Source organism: Coffea eugenioides, chromosome 7 (assembly GCF_003713205.1).
Source record: "Coffea eugenioides isolate CCC68of chromosome 7, Ceug_1.0, whole genome shotgun sequence".
NCBI classification, from domain to species: Eukaryota; Viridiplantae; Streptophyta; class Magnoliopsida; order Gentianales; family Rubiaceae; genus Coffea; species Coffea eugenioides.
In genome coordinates, this window is record NC_040041.1 from 6,068,586 (window position 1) to 6,082,950 (window position 14,365).

Consider the following 14,365-nt stretch of genomic DNA (forward strand, 5'->3'; position numbering starts at 1 on the left):
ATTTGGAATAATTACTGTAATATTTTTTGTGATGTGATGTATGTGAGATAAAAAGGTAATTGAGAATATAAAAAGATGAGTTGAAAAATGTGTTTATAATGCAAACGAAATATTATTTGAAAAAATGAGATATCCAAACAAACCCATTGTTTAATGGATCATGGTTTTCTAGCATTAAGAATCAGTGGGTTTGTTTGGATGGAGTATTATTTGAAATATTATTTGGAATAATTACTGTAGCACTTTTTGTGATGTGATGTGATGTATGTGAGATAAAAAGGTGATTGAAAATGTAAAAGGTTGGTTGAAAAATATATTTATGATACAAGCGAAATATTATTTGGAATAATTTGCTATCCTATTTTTGTCACTATATTTGTGACAGCATCCTTGTTTGGTGATAATCTTTGTAGTCTTTGTAGTTGTATAGCGATACTCAGCCAGTTGAAGTAAGAAAAATAAGTACTGGCATATGCAAGCAGCCAACTAAGAGAGAAGTGAAGTTCAAGTCAGCTTGACCTTTGGTGGGCTTGGCTCGAGTTGATGCAGGAGCCAAAAGTTGATTATGCGAATTTAAAATTTAATGCATTTATGTTGCAAACTTAACCAAAAAAAGAAAAAAAAAAGAAGCAATAAAAATGAGTAACTTTTATGTGACTTGTAGATCCACCTGCTTAACTCAAGCTCAAGTATGCATCGCATCAGTTCTGAAATTTAAAACTGTTGAGTTTGAGTATAGCCACTAGGAGTCGAATTCCAATGCGAGTATGGTAGAACTCGAGTTCAATTCAACTCGGTAGTATCCCTATTATAGATTATTTTATGTGTTACTATATCTTTGATATTTTCATTACCTAGAGCGAAATCATGGTTTTGCAATGTTAATAAAATGACTTTCTTTAACTTATCTAAATTAAAAAAAGAAAAAAGAAAATTGTCCTAGAAAACATCATTGTTTCATTTTTTAATTAGAAGAAAAAATTAATAGAGTTGAAATTTCTTCCATAAAAGTTAAAATTGTTTTACACAATGTGAACAAATTAGTATGTAACAAAAGAATAAGTTTGACTATATTATGCATTTAGTTATTCAAATTAACTCGCACAACAACATTTATCACTACAAATTTTACTTGAACAGTTCAGAGTAAAATTCAGGTTACGAGTATAGAAACCAGCTATAAACAAAACTACATAACTCCAAAACAATTCTCCACTATTATAAACTCCTCCTTGCCCATGTATAATTTATATATCAAACTAAACTGCTAAACATTACACAACATAACTTTTAAAAATCTTCACATTTACAACTTCTAAATTCTCATTTTATAAAAAATCTCTTGCCATCTATCATGAGAAAGTACTTCTCTATTACTATATCATCATTACACCAGTTTTGGATTTCCTTGGCACATTTTGCTGGGAGGGAATTCTTTCATCAATCAGTAATTTTTTTTGTCTTTCATTTTCTTTTTTCTTTTTATCAATCTATTTATCTGATTCGAACAACTAATAATTATTTTTAGACGAGTTACACAAGTATCAAGTGCGCCTGATTACCAGTTCAAATTAACTCGTTCAAAAAACACACGCAACAATTTTACAAGAAAAGTTTCATAGTAAAATTTGGGCTTGCAGTTAGTATAGAAGCCACCAGCCAACAACCAACCAAAAAGGTTGAGCCGCATACGGTAAACTACGTCACAAAGTGACCAGACTGAGTGACAGCCTCCATTTCTCCATTTCTTTTTTGTCCATTTTTCCAGTAAGCCTTGAACTGTCGGTGGACCACTCACTCCAGTGAGATTAGATTTTCATACTACTGCAAAATTTACATAAAAATATAAAATACCGATCCAAATCATCCCACAACCTTTTCTTAGCAGCCTCCTCAGTCCCATCTTTTCTCTTTCTCTCACATTTTTCCGTGTAGTTTTCTGTGTGTTCTTTTTGTCTTTTTAATTCAGTTTGTATTAGTATCCCTCAATTCATACCAAACATTCATTAATTGATTCATTCATTCTTTTCTTCCTTCGCTTGTCTGCTACGAAACCTCTCAACCCAATTGCCTATCCTGAATCTCCCACCCTCTGAAACCAGCAAAAAAGACCCCTTTTTTTTGTTGATTACTGCTCATAATTCATTCATGAGGATTTTGCTGTGTTCTCACTGAAACGAGGTTTGTTGTTAAGATTTAAGTTTTAAGATACTTTTTCTGAAAACCCAGCTGAAAATTTTAGTGGGTTTTTTGGGGAAATGCTTAAAGTTGTGAACTTTGGTGTGCAGACATTTTTGATCTAGTGATTTTCGTGAAGAAATTTTGTGGGTTTTAATTGAGTTTTGACTTCTCAATGGTACAATATGACTTCAATTTGAGTGGTTTCTGCTTAATTTAGTATTGAGATTCTTGGCATTGCTGTAATTTGGATTTGATCCATGTCCGCTTCTAACTCATTTGATGAGCTGCTGACACTGCTGTCATCTGGAATTTTGTATGGTAAATGCAGGGAGCTGTAAGCTAAGGGTGTTTGGTATTGGCTGTGATCTGGGGGCGGAGGCGGATCTGAGGTGAAGATCTCTGGATCACAGCAAGCTGGCTGCAACACTGGCTTGGAGGTTTGCTGCCACCAATGGCAGCAGCCTTCCCACCAATGACTTGGTATTTCTGTTTGACTTTTGATTGAATCTTGGAAATTCAACGTTGTTGATTTGCTATTTTGTTAGGGATCTAGCATTCTAGCATTGTTATGTTTCCTGTTTATATTGATTCTTGGTTATGAGCACATAAATCTTAGTTATAAGAATTCAGTGTAATCTGCTTCTACTTTATAGCCCTTGATAACTTTAGTAGCTCGCTTCATATTTGATGAGTATAGCTGTGCTTGACTTGAATAATTCCATTTCCAATTCTAAACTTGTGTTTTGCAAATGTTATATCTGTTTGCTAGTGCTTTCGCCATTTCTGCACTCCTGTATTGTGCAGGTTAATATAAAAAGATTAGCGTTTGCATGTGCTTTAGTAGTTGTATTGGCTGGAGGTACTTGTGAAATGCTGCTAGGTCATTGTATGCACTCAGCAGTGGAAGAAAACATGTTTTGAAATGCTTATGCTGCTTACAGTTACCAATATTTGCATGTCTATGCGTGCATATTCTCTTGTCATCTATGATTTTCAAAATTGGAAAAATGTTATCAACATTTTAATATGCATTGGCATTTGGCGACTTAAAGTTCAGCTATATGAAGTACAAAGGGATCTCATTTAAGTAGATCCTGGACTTGGGCCTTTTAATTGCTAGAAGCCTAGAACAAATATATATTTTCTTTATTGCAATTTCTTTTTTTGTAAGTCAACTGCTTTTCAAAACATTCTTTGCTCTCTTTAGCTATAAATGGTTTCATCTCTGGTTATTCTAGTGGCTTTTATTCATTTATTCTTTTCTACCTTTGTTTGGTTGACCTGGCTTGGACTTTAATCTTCTGTCATTGCTATTGTGTTTTGAAAAAAAAATTTGACACTGTTATATGCTTGCGATTTCAGGAGAGAAATGGGGATGTTAAACCTCAAGACTCAGAGCCTCCGACTCCTCATTCCCTCATGAAGATGGGTTCAAGGTCAGATTTAGCATCTCCCTCAACTATTTTCCTCAATGCTATACACTATTATTGGTCAAGTTGTTACTTTTGGTGACATAGAGGGGCAATATCCAGAAACTTGTTTTTATGTCATATTTTTATATGATTAGAAACTGTTCTGAGAGTACACCAAGATATGCATTCTGTACTTGGTTGATCTCTTATAACCTAACAATGTTCTTGGCCTCATACATTTGCCCAATATCATATGACCTCTCCATGAGGATTTCTTTATTTCACTGAAGATGCGGGTTGTATATAAGTGTATAGTATTACCAAATGCCGCACAAGTCCAATCCCATTGGACTACAATCACTTAAACCGAGTTGTTATCATCCATTTTGTCGAGTTAATGCTGTTAGGGGGGTTTTTTAGATTGGGGGAACATTCTGTTGGAGACCATGATTGCAGTATTCACTTATAACACTGGCATTTTCTGCAGTATTGCGCTATAAAGATGGCATACCATACATCTTTCAACCAAATATGTGAGATTGGTAGACCTACATTGAAAAATGACAGTGGATGGTGAACTGACATATTTTTTGCTGCCTCTAATCATTTTTCTATTTGGATTGCTTGCCGTAATCTGTGTACTATGCCAGGTGTATGGAATAATACTCTACACTAGGATTATTTATGAAAAAAATTGAAGAGGAAATGACTTCTAGGCATGCCTATCTGCTTTAATGGGAATAGACTTGATACAAAGAATAGTTACAAATGGAAAATTTCCCAGTTTTGATTACTGTCACTTAGCAGTTGGTGTTCCAAGACATTGAGACACCACTACCAGTGTCTGACTGAATGGATGTTTGGCTTGTCATTACGTTGAGAAGCGAGATTTGCTGGGCAAAACCTTATTAGTTTTCTGTCATTTTACTGCTTTTGGTTTTCTGTTTCCACTTGCAATGTGTCATGTGGCTTGGCCACATGCTTGACTGCCAAGGTTGCCACTTGCATGGCACATGTTCTATTCTTTCTTATAACGGCTTCAGTTGTGAAGTGATGACACACAGCTTTCATCCTTCTCCTGGTTTTTCAGAGCTTTTTCTAATCGTGCCATTAAAAAAATTCCACAATTCATCACTTTTTCCTGATATCTCATCTGTCATTGTCTATCTGGTTTACTTGGACTATAAATTGTGTTAGCTCAATAAATAAAATACTCTCTCTGTTTCTTTTGTTTCTGTCTTATTTTTCCTGATATAATCATGCTAATTATGCACAGAGACCGTAGTAACATGGAGGATCCAGATGGTACATTAGCAAGTGTTGCTCAATGCATTGAGCAATTGCGCCAGAACTCTTCATCTATACAAGAAAAAGAGTATTCCTTGAGGCAATTGCTGGAACTTATAGATACACGTGAGAATGCTTTCAGCGCTGTTGGATCACATTCTCAGGCAGTCCCAGTGCTTGTGTCGCTTCTTCGTTCAGGATCACTTGGAGTGAAGATGCAAGCTGCTACTGTCTTAGGCTCCTTATGTAAAGAGAATGAATTACGGGTAAAAGTCTTACTTGGTGGTTGCATTCCTCCACTGCTTGGTCTTCTGAAATCAAGTTCAGCAGAAGGTCAGATTGCAGCGGCAAAGACCATACATGCTGTATCTCAAGGTGGTGCTAAGGACCATGTTGGGTCAAAAATTTTTTCCACTGAAGGGGTTGTGCCAGTGCTTTGGGAGCAATTGGCAAAGGGACTCAAGACTGGAAATGTAGTTGATGACTTGTTAACTGGAGCTTTGCGGAACCTATCTAGCAGCACAGAGAGATTCTGGACAGCAACGATAGAAGTTGGAGGAGTAGATATACTTGTGAAGCTGCTCAAAACAGGGCAGTCAAGTACCCAAGCCAATGTTTGCTTTCTCCTGGCATGTATGATGATGGAAGATGCATCTATTTGTTCAGGGGTCTTAGCTGCTGAGGCCACAAAACAGCTCCTCAAATTACTTGGACCTGGCAATGATCCCTCTGTTAGAGCAGAAGCTGCAGCTGCTCTTAAATCTCTTTCTGCACAGTGCAAAGAGGCGAGGAAGGATATAGCAAATTGCAATGGTATACCTGCTTTAATAAATGCTACAATAGCCCCTTCAAAAGAATTCATGCAGGGTGAGTTTGCTCAAGCTTTGCAAGAGAATGCAATGTGTGCTCTGGCCAATATTTCTGGTGGCTTATCGTATGTCATTTCCAGTCTTGGTCAAAGCCTCGAATCATGCACCTCTCCTGCACAGGTGGCTGACACATTAGGGGCTTTGGCTTCAGCTCTCATGATATATGATAGTAAAGCAGAAACTGCTAGAGCATCAGATCCGCTAGAGGTGGAGCAGACACTGGTTAAGCAATTTAAACCTAACTTAGCATTTCTGGTGAAGGAGCGAACAATAGAAGCCCTTGCCAGTCTGTATGGTAATACGGTACTCTCAAGTAAACTTGCAAATTCTGATGCAAAACGCCTGCTTGTTGGTTTGATTACCATGGCAACTAATGAAGTTCAAGATGAGTTGATTAAGTCCCTTCTCATTCTCTGCAAGAATGAGGGTAGTTTATGGTATGCCCTTCAGGGTCGTGAAGGGATCCAGCTATTGATATCACTTCTTGGTCTTTCATCAGAGCAGCAACAAGAGTGCTCTGTTGCATTACTTTGTCTTCTATCTAATGAAAATGATGAAAGTAAATGGGCTATAACAGCCGCTGGTGGCATACCTCCACTTGTTCAAATTTTGGAGACGGGGTCTGCAAAAGCCAAGGAAGATTCTGCTACCATACTTGGAAACCTGTGTAACCATAGTGAAGATATACGAGCATGTGTTGAAAGTGCTGATGCTGTTCCAGCTTTGTTATGGCTGCTAAAAAATGGTAGCTCCCATGGAAAGGAGATTGCTGCAAAGACTTTAAATCATTTGATTCACAAATCAGATACAGCAACCATCAGCCAACTTACAGCACTATTAATTAGCGATCTTCCTGAATCTAAGGTCTATGTCTTGGATGCATTAAGAAGTCTGCTTTCTGTGGTCCCCATCAATGACATGCTCCGTGAAGGTAGTGCTGCAAATGATGCAATTGAAACAATGGTAAAAATCTTGGGCTCGACTAAGGAAGAGACTCAAGCTAACTCTGCATCAGCTCTTGCTGGTATCTTTGAACTGAGGAAGGATCTGCGAGAAAGTAACATTGCCATTAAAACTCTTTTGTCAGCAATGAAGCTGCTAAATGAAGAATCAGAGAACATCTTAGTAGAGTCTTCCAGATGCCTAGCTGCAGTATTTCTTTCAATCAAAGAGAACCGTGATGTGGCTGCTGTTGCTAGAGATGCATTACCCTCATTGGTTGTGCTTGCCAATTCTTCAAACTTGCAAGTAGCTGAGCAGGCTGTATGTGCTTTGGCAAATCTTCTTTTGGACCGTGAAGTTTCAGAGAAAGCTGTTCCTGAGGAAATCATTTTGCCTGCTACTAGAATTTTGCGTGATGGAAGAATGGGAGGAAAGACCCACGCTGCAGCAGCAATTGCCCGGCTTCTCCATTCTCGTGAAGTTGACTCTTCCTTGACTGATTGTGTAAATCGGGCTGGAACACTTCTTGCATTGGTGTCTTTCCTTGAATCTGCAGATAGCTGTTCTCCTGCTATGTCAGGGGCTTTAGATGCTTTGGCTTGTCTCTCTAGGTCAGAAGGAGCTAATGGGCACATTAAACCTGCATGGGTTGTTCTTGCTGAGTTGCCAGATAGCATAACCCCAATAGTCTTGTGCATTGCTGATGCAACACCATTGTTGCAGGACAAAGCGATAGAAATACTTTCTCTGCTTTGCCGTGCTCAGCCTATCGTTTTGGGAAATGCAGTTGCCTCCGCCTCTGGATGTATTTCTGCTATTGCAGAAAGGGTCATAAGTACCTCAGCTGCAAGGATCAAAATAGGAGGAGCTGCACTTCTTGTTTGCACTGCAAAAATGAATCACCAAAAAGTGGTAGAAGATCTAAATGCATCAACTTTATGCACTCGACTGGTTCAATCTCTTGTTGGAATGCTGAGCTCTGTACAGTTTTGTCATCTTGAAAATCAGAGGGGTAAAGGAGCCATCAGCATTTGCAGGAATATCAAAGAAGAAGCAAGTAAAGGAGAAGTGGAGAAGAATACAACAGCTATTTATGGTGTCAACATAGCCATATGGCTACTTTCTGCTCTTGCTAGTCGTGATGAAAAAAGTAAAATCGAGACTATGGAGGCTGGAGCAGTTGAAATTCTTACTGAGAAAATTTCCCAATCTCTATCACGATACTCTCAGGTATCGAATCTTAACAAGTACTTCTGTTTAATGCACATTACACATCTTTGTACTAACTAATTCTTGATTTTTTCGGTCTAAATCTTCCAATTGTGTTTTATTCCCGTCCATCTGTTGAATCATTAATGTTAGTCTGGATATTTATTGTGCTATTTGTCTCATATGCTAATTGTTGTTGCAGAATGATTTTAGCGAGGACAGTAGCATATGGATTTGTGCCTTAATGCTGGCAGTTTTATTTCAAGATAGAGACATCATACGATCAAATGCAACAATGAAAGCTATACCAGTGCTAGCTAATTTCTTGAAATCAGAGGAGCCAGCAAACAGATACTTTGCTGCCCAAGTTATGGCCAGCCTTGTCTGTAATGGCAGCAGGGGAACCCTTCTATCGGTTGCAAATTCAGGGGCTGCGGCAGGACTTATATCCTTGCTTGGTTGTGCTGATGCTGATATAGGAGACCTTTTAGAATTATCAGAGGAATTCTTTTTGGTGCGTTATCCAGATCAAGTTGCTCTTGAAAGATTGTTTAGAGTTGATGACATAAGGGTTGGTGCTACTTCTAGAAAAGCTATTCCAGCTCTTGTTGATTTGTTAAAACCAATTCCAGATCGTCCAGGTGCTCCTTTTCTAGCTCTTGGACTTCTGATCCAACTTGCTAAAGACTGTCCTTCAAATAAGGTTGTAATGGTAGAGTCAGGTGCATTAGAAGCTCTGACTAAATATTTGTCACTGAGCCCACAAGATACAACTGAAGAAGCTGCTACTGATCTTCTGGGTATTCTTTTTAGCACTGCTGAAATACGGAAACATGAATCTGCATTTGCTGCTGTTAGTCAACTTGTGGCAGTGCTACGTTTAGGTGGAAGAGCTGCAAGATATAGTGCAGCCAAGGCCTTAGAAAGCCTTTTCACTGCAGATCATATAAGGAATGCTGAATCAGCCAGGCAAGCTGTTCAACCTTTGGTCGAAATTCTAAATACTGGTTTGGAGAAGGAGCAACATGCTGCTATTGCTGCACTGGTTAGGCTGCTCAGTGAGAATCCATCAAGAGCCCTTGCAGTTGCAGATGTTGAGATGAATGCTGTAGACGTTCTTTGCAGGATTCTCTCATCCAATTGCTCCATGGAATTGAAAGGTGATGCCGCTGAGTTATGCTCTGTTCTTTTCGGAAATACAAGAATCAGATCCACGATGGCTGCAGCTCGCTGTGTGGAGCCTCTGGTTTCTCTCCTCGTCACTGAGTTTAGTCCTGCTCATCATTCTGTTGTTCGTGCATTGGACAAACTATTAGATGATGAACAACTTGCAGAGCTGGTTGCCGCACATGGTGCAGTTATTCCCCTTGTCGGCCTCCTTTATGGTCGAAATTATTTGCTTCATGAGGGTATCTCCAGAGCTCTTGTGAAGTTGGGTAAAGACAGGCCAGCTTGTAAGATGGAAATGGTGAAAGCTGGGGTGATTGAAAGCATACTTGATATCCTTCATGAAGCTCCTGATTTCCTGTGTGCTGCTTTTGCTGAATTACTCAGAATACTTACCAACAATTCTAGTATTGCCAAGGGTCCATCTGCAGCAAAAGTAGTTGAGCCTCTGTTCATGTTGTTGACAAGGCCTGACTTTGGACCTGATGGACAACACAGTACTTTACAGGTTCTTGTGAATATTTTGGAGCATCCACAGTGCCGTGCTGATTACAATTTAACGGCTCACCAAGCAATTGAACCACTGGTTCCTCTACTTGATTCTCCTGCCTCAGCTGTGCAACAGTTGGCAGCTGAGCTTCTTTCGCATGTGCTCCTTGAAGAGAATCTTCAAAAGGACCCAGTAACACAGCAAGTCATCGGTCCTCTTGTACGAGTTCTTGGTTCTGGTATACCCATTTTGCAGCAGAGAGCAGTGAAGGCACTTGTTGGTGTTGCGCTAACTTGGCCAAATGAAATTGCAAAAGAGGGTGGCGTTGCTGAGCTGTCCAAAGTGGTATTACAAGCTGATCCTTTGCTCCCTCATGCCTTGTGGGAGTCTGCTGCTTCTGTTCTGTCTAGTATTCTACAGTTTAGTTCGGATTTTTATTTGGAAGTGCCAGTTGCAGTGTTGGCAAAGTTGCTTCGATCAGGTTCAGACAGCACAGTACTTGGTGCATTAAATGCCCTTCTGGTTTTGGAGAGTGATGACTCTACAAGCGCTCAAGCAATGGCTGAAAGTGGTGCTATAGAGGCTCTTCTGGAGCTTCTCAGATGTCATCAATGTGAAGAAACTGCTGCAAGGCTTCTTGAAGTGTTGTTGAACAATGTCAAAATCAGAGAAACAAAAGCTACCAAATCTGCAATTTTACCGCTATCACAGTATCTCTTGGATCCACAAACCCAAGGTCAACAAGCAAGATTACTGGCGACTCTTGCTCTGGGTGACCTCTTTCAGAATGAAGCTCTTGCTCGTACTGCAGATGCTGTTGCTGCCTGCCGGGCATTGGTCAATTTGCTTGAGGATCAACCAACAGAAGAAATGAAGGTTGTGGCCATCTGTGCCTTGCAGAACCTTGTTATGTATAGCCGGTCAAATAAAAGAGCAGTTGCAGAGGCTGGTGGCGTTCAGGTGGTGCTGGATCTCATTGGTGCTAGTGACCCTGATACATCAGTTCAGGCTGCAATGTTTATTAAACTTCTTTTCTCGAATAATACCATTCAAGAGTATGCTTCAAGTGAAACTGTCAGAGCTATAACTGGTAAAGTTTTCTCTTGTATTACCTGCAAATTTTATTGCCATTTTAGTCCAAAAAGTGGAGCAAATTTGATTTTGGAGGAAAGATATGGCCATTTTTTGATCCAGTTGGAGGAAAGATGTGGCCATTTTTTGATCCAGTTTAGACTTTCTCTTGGTCACTTGAAGCTAGATAGTTTTATTATTTCTCTTGGTAAATGTCAAAATTTTATGGTTTTCGAGCATGCATTGTTTTATCCACATTGGCATCACCTGATATTGTGATGGTACATGTTTCATTGGTTTTTGAAAATTATTTTCCATGCCCAGTCTTCTCATCTCTTGACGATTTAGATATCTTATACAAAAAGCACTTATGGATGCACAGCACTTTTTTTTCTGGTATCAAAAACGATTTGACACGTTCAGATTCCCTTCCTCACAAAGCATATGTAATATCAGTAGCAGATCAAGATAGAACCATTGGATTGAACCAATGACATAGCATAAATTAGAAACTGCGTGGAAAAGGTTGAATACTTTTGTCTCCACTGTCCTAGGTGAAATATTTTCTTTTTTGCCTATAAATAATCTATTTGATGCTTACTTAATCCTTCTGGATTTTGTAGCTGCAATTGAGAAAGATTTATGGGCAACTGGAACAGTAAGCGAAGAGTATCTGAAGGCTCTGAATGCTCTCTTTGGCAACTTCCCTCGTCTGAGGGCTACAGAACCTGCAACACTAAGTATTCCACATCTGGTTACATCACTTAAGACTGGATCAGAGGCAAGTCAAGAAGCCGCATTGGATGCATTGTTTCTTCTCAGGCAAGCTTGGTCAGCATGCCCAGCTGAAGTCTCCCGAGCACAATCAATTGCTGCTGCTGATGCTATTCCCTTGTTGCAATATCTGATACAATCAGGACCACCTCGGTTTCAGGAGAAGGCAGAATTCTTGTTGCAATGCCTGCCGGGAACACTAGTGGTAATTATTAAGCGAGGCAACAATATGAGGCAGTCAGTTGGCAACCCAAGTGTTTATTGCAAGCTGACACTTGGAAACACACCACCTCGACAAACTAAGGTACGAACTCAAGTTTCATTTGACTTTGGCTTCCCTTTGTTGCATCAGAATATTTGTCATTTTTTATTCTTGTAAATCCTCGTGTTACAACAAAATTCTATATGTAGTAAAGTACATCTTTATGAAGCACTCCCCATGTCCCATTAACCTTGTCACACTTGCTAGTTTGGGATGTCTCACTAACATTGTTCTTGAGTGTCAAATTTTATTCCACTTACTTTTCGGTCTTCTATAATAAAGAACTCAACAATTCATATTTTACCTCCATTTATGTAGGCAAAATTATAATGATATGAAGGCAAAATGAAAGTGGGAAAGATTTCCTAAATTTGTAAAACTCCGTGCTGCTGCCACTAAGGTTGTCGCCTTATTGGGATGAAGGGGGAGTACATGATTGCAGTAAAAAGTAAATGTTTTTAAAGCATGCATATATTATGTGGGATTTCATTTCTTTAAATTCTGTACATAGATTTCTAGTGTCTGTACAAATGGCTGTTGGACGTTATATACAGAATCCTAGAGGATAAAGGAAAAATAAAAAATAAAAAAAAAAGAAGAAAAGAGGATGCAGCATTTTGGATGAGAAGAGAGAGACGTATGAGTTCTTGAGTTTGTGGAGTTCAACAGAAATGAAGATAAGGATAAAGACATCAATTTGACCTTATTGATGATTGTTATCTAGTGCATCTCCCCAACGTTCTTTCATTGAATGGTCAAAATATGAGATAAAAAGAAGATCCAACGGTGTTTAAAATAAAATAAAATTCGCAAAAAACTAAAAGGACTGCTTTGTTTGCGCTTTGCATTTGTGCACTTCTATGTACTTTATTTTGCTAGCTCGCTCACTTCAGGGAGGGAGAAGCAATTGGCTTGCGATTCACCTTCCCTTGCACTTATGCTAGCATTTGCTCGCTTTTGACTATTATGCATGAGACTTCCGCTGTAGTGGAATCGATTTTGCGGTATTGCAGGGTAGAAATATAACTACCATTGAAATACAGGAGATTTTATGGAAAGACCTTTTTGGATTTATCAAGTTGGTAATATGCACCCACATGTGATGTATTTCCATAAGTTGCACGTTGGCATAATGTTGATTGTGCTTGCCGTATTTGCTAAAATGATGTTCGAGAGACCATCTTTGTATAACCTATTACCCATACCTTATGTTTAGTATCATCTTGAAAATAATTTCTCAAGATGGTGCTAACTTTTCAGCTGCTGCTGCGTCTTCTGCTGCATTATCAGCTGAATGGACACCTAATCATACACCTATGAACCTCTACTACTGCACTAGAACATCATATGTACCATAAGGATCTGTTTTAGTATTATATTGTGGTCCTAAAGCTAATATTCAAATTGTTTGTGTTTTATCAAGAAAACCCCTTTCCTGTGGTACATCACAGTGACACTGATTGGATCTCTAGTGTCTTTTGTTCATTCTTGTTATCAGCAGTTAAGTCATTGATAATATCCCTAAACATGAGGGTGCAGCCAAATACCAATTTCATGGCTTTCTTTGGACTTTGGGCTGATTGTGCATATCGAAAGGCTAGAGATGTGCTAAAAAGTTCTGGAAGTCTCACAGCTCTGTGGAGATGTGGTTGCGTAGCATCCTGTTGAGAAAAGCAGAATCCGTCTGACATTCTCATTGCTTTCTGTACTAGGTCATATTGAAGAGAAGTATATTTGGCAATTCACTATTGAGGCTATCTTAAAGTATTCCAACATGGCCCTTTATTTGTAGGCCATGATATTGGAAGGAAAAGAAGCATATCCCTTTTAAATTTGGTGACTCGATATTAGCCATTTGTTTGGATAATACTTTGCATTGTCAAAACTTAAAAGGAAAAGAAGCATATGCAGTTTCTTCCTACTCTGTGCATCGTGTTCGCATGTCTTATTATTTTGTTTGATTCAGGTTGTATCAACTGGTCCTAATCCAGAGTGGGAAGAGAGCTTTGCGTGGTCCTTTGAAAGTCCTCCCAAAGGCCAGAAACTTCACATATCATGCAAGAATAAGAGCAAAATGGGAAAGGTAATTGAGGTTTTATGGAAGACAGGACTTAATGTACTTTTTTCCTTTTCTCGTCATGCATTATTATCATCACTCTGTTGACCAAATTTTCTCGAAATCTTCTCACAGAGCTCATTTGGAAAGGTAACAATCCAGATTGACCGTGTCGTGATGCTAGGTGCTGTTGCCGGGGAGTATACTCTGCTACCTGAAAGCAAAAGTGGACCTTCAAGAAATCTGGAAATAGAATTCCAGTGGTCTAATAATAATCATGCTACAGTACTTTTAACTGAACAGCAAAACTAGAGAAAAGTACATGATACAAATTTTCGTAAACCATTTTTCCAGCTTTATTTATTTTAACAGTGTATATAGTTCTGGGAGAGATCTTATTTTTTGTAGTGTTCATTCTCAAAATTCGGACGTCGATTTCCTGATATATTCATTGCAGTATGATCCAACTCAAATTACCAGCAAGGATTTGGTGGATCAATGTATACCTTTCTTGTAACATTTTGTATTCATACTTGTGTGAAATGTCAAATGTAGAGGATAGGATTAATAAGATGTTTTGCTAGACATGCGTGATTTCTTATGACTTGTTTGTTTGAGAATGTATCAAAGTTGTCTTTAGCATCA

The 14,365-nt window shown here is 38.8% G+C and overlaps 1 protein-coding gene across 1 annotated transcript; it reads left to right on the forward strand.

Moving 5' to 3' along the window:
- The first annotated feature begins 1,866 nt into the window (after positions 1–1,866).
- Positions 1,867–14,365, forward strand: LOC113777875 (protein CELLULOSE SYNTHASE INTERACTIVE 1). The gene is made up of 8 exons (XM_027323094.1): positions 1,867–2,181; positions 2,510–2,661; positions 3,544–3,617; positions 4,870–7,921; positions 8,103–10,647; positions 11,252–11,706; positions 13,631–13,747; positions 13,856–14,365. Exons 3-8 carry the CDS (start codon positions 3,601–3,603, stop codon positions 14,030–14,032), a joined length of 6,363 nt encoding a protein of 2,120 aa, XP_027178895.1. The 5' UTR covers positions 1,867–2,181; positions 2,510–2,661; positions 3,544–3,600; the 3' UTR covers positions 14,033–14,365.

Excerpts from the sequence above, each read along its gene's own strand:
- LOC113777875 (XM_027323094.1), top strand. Across the intron at positions 7,922-8,102 it reads CTCTATCACGATACTCTCAG|AATGATTTTAGCGAGGACAG; the intron begins GTATCGAATCTT and ends TTGTTGTTGCAG. Across the intron at positions 11,707-13,630 it reads CACCACCTCGACAAACTAAG|GTTGTATCAACTGGTCCTAA; the intron begins GTACGAACTCAA and ends TGTTTGATTCAG.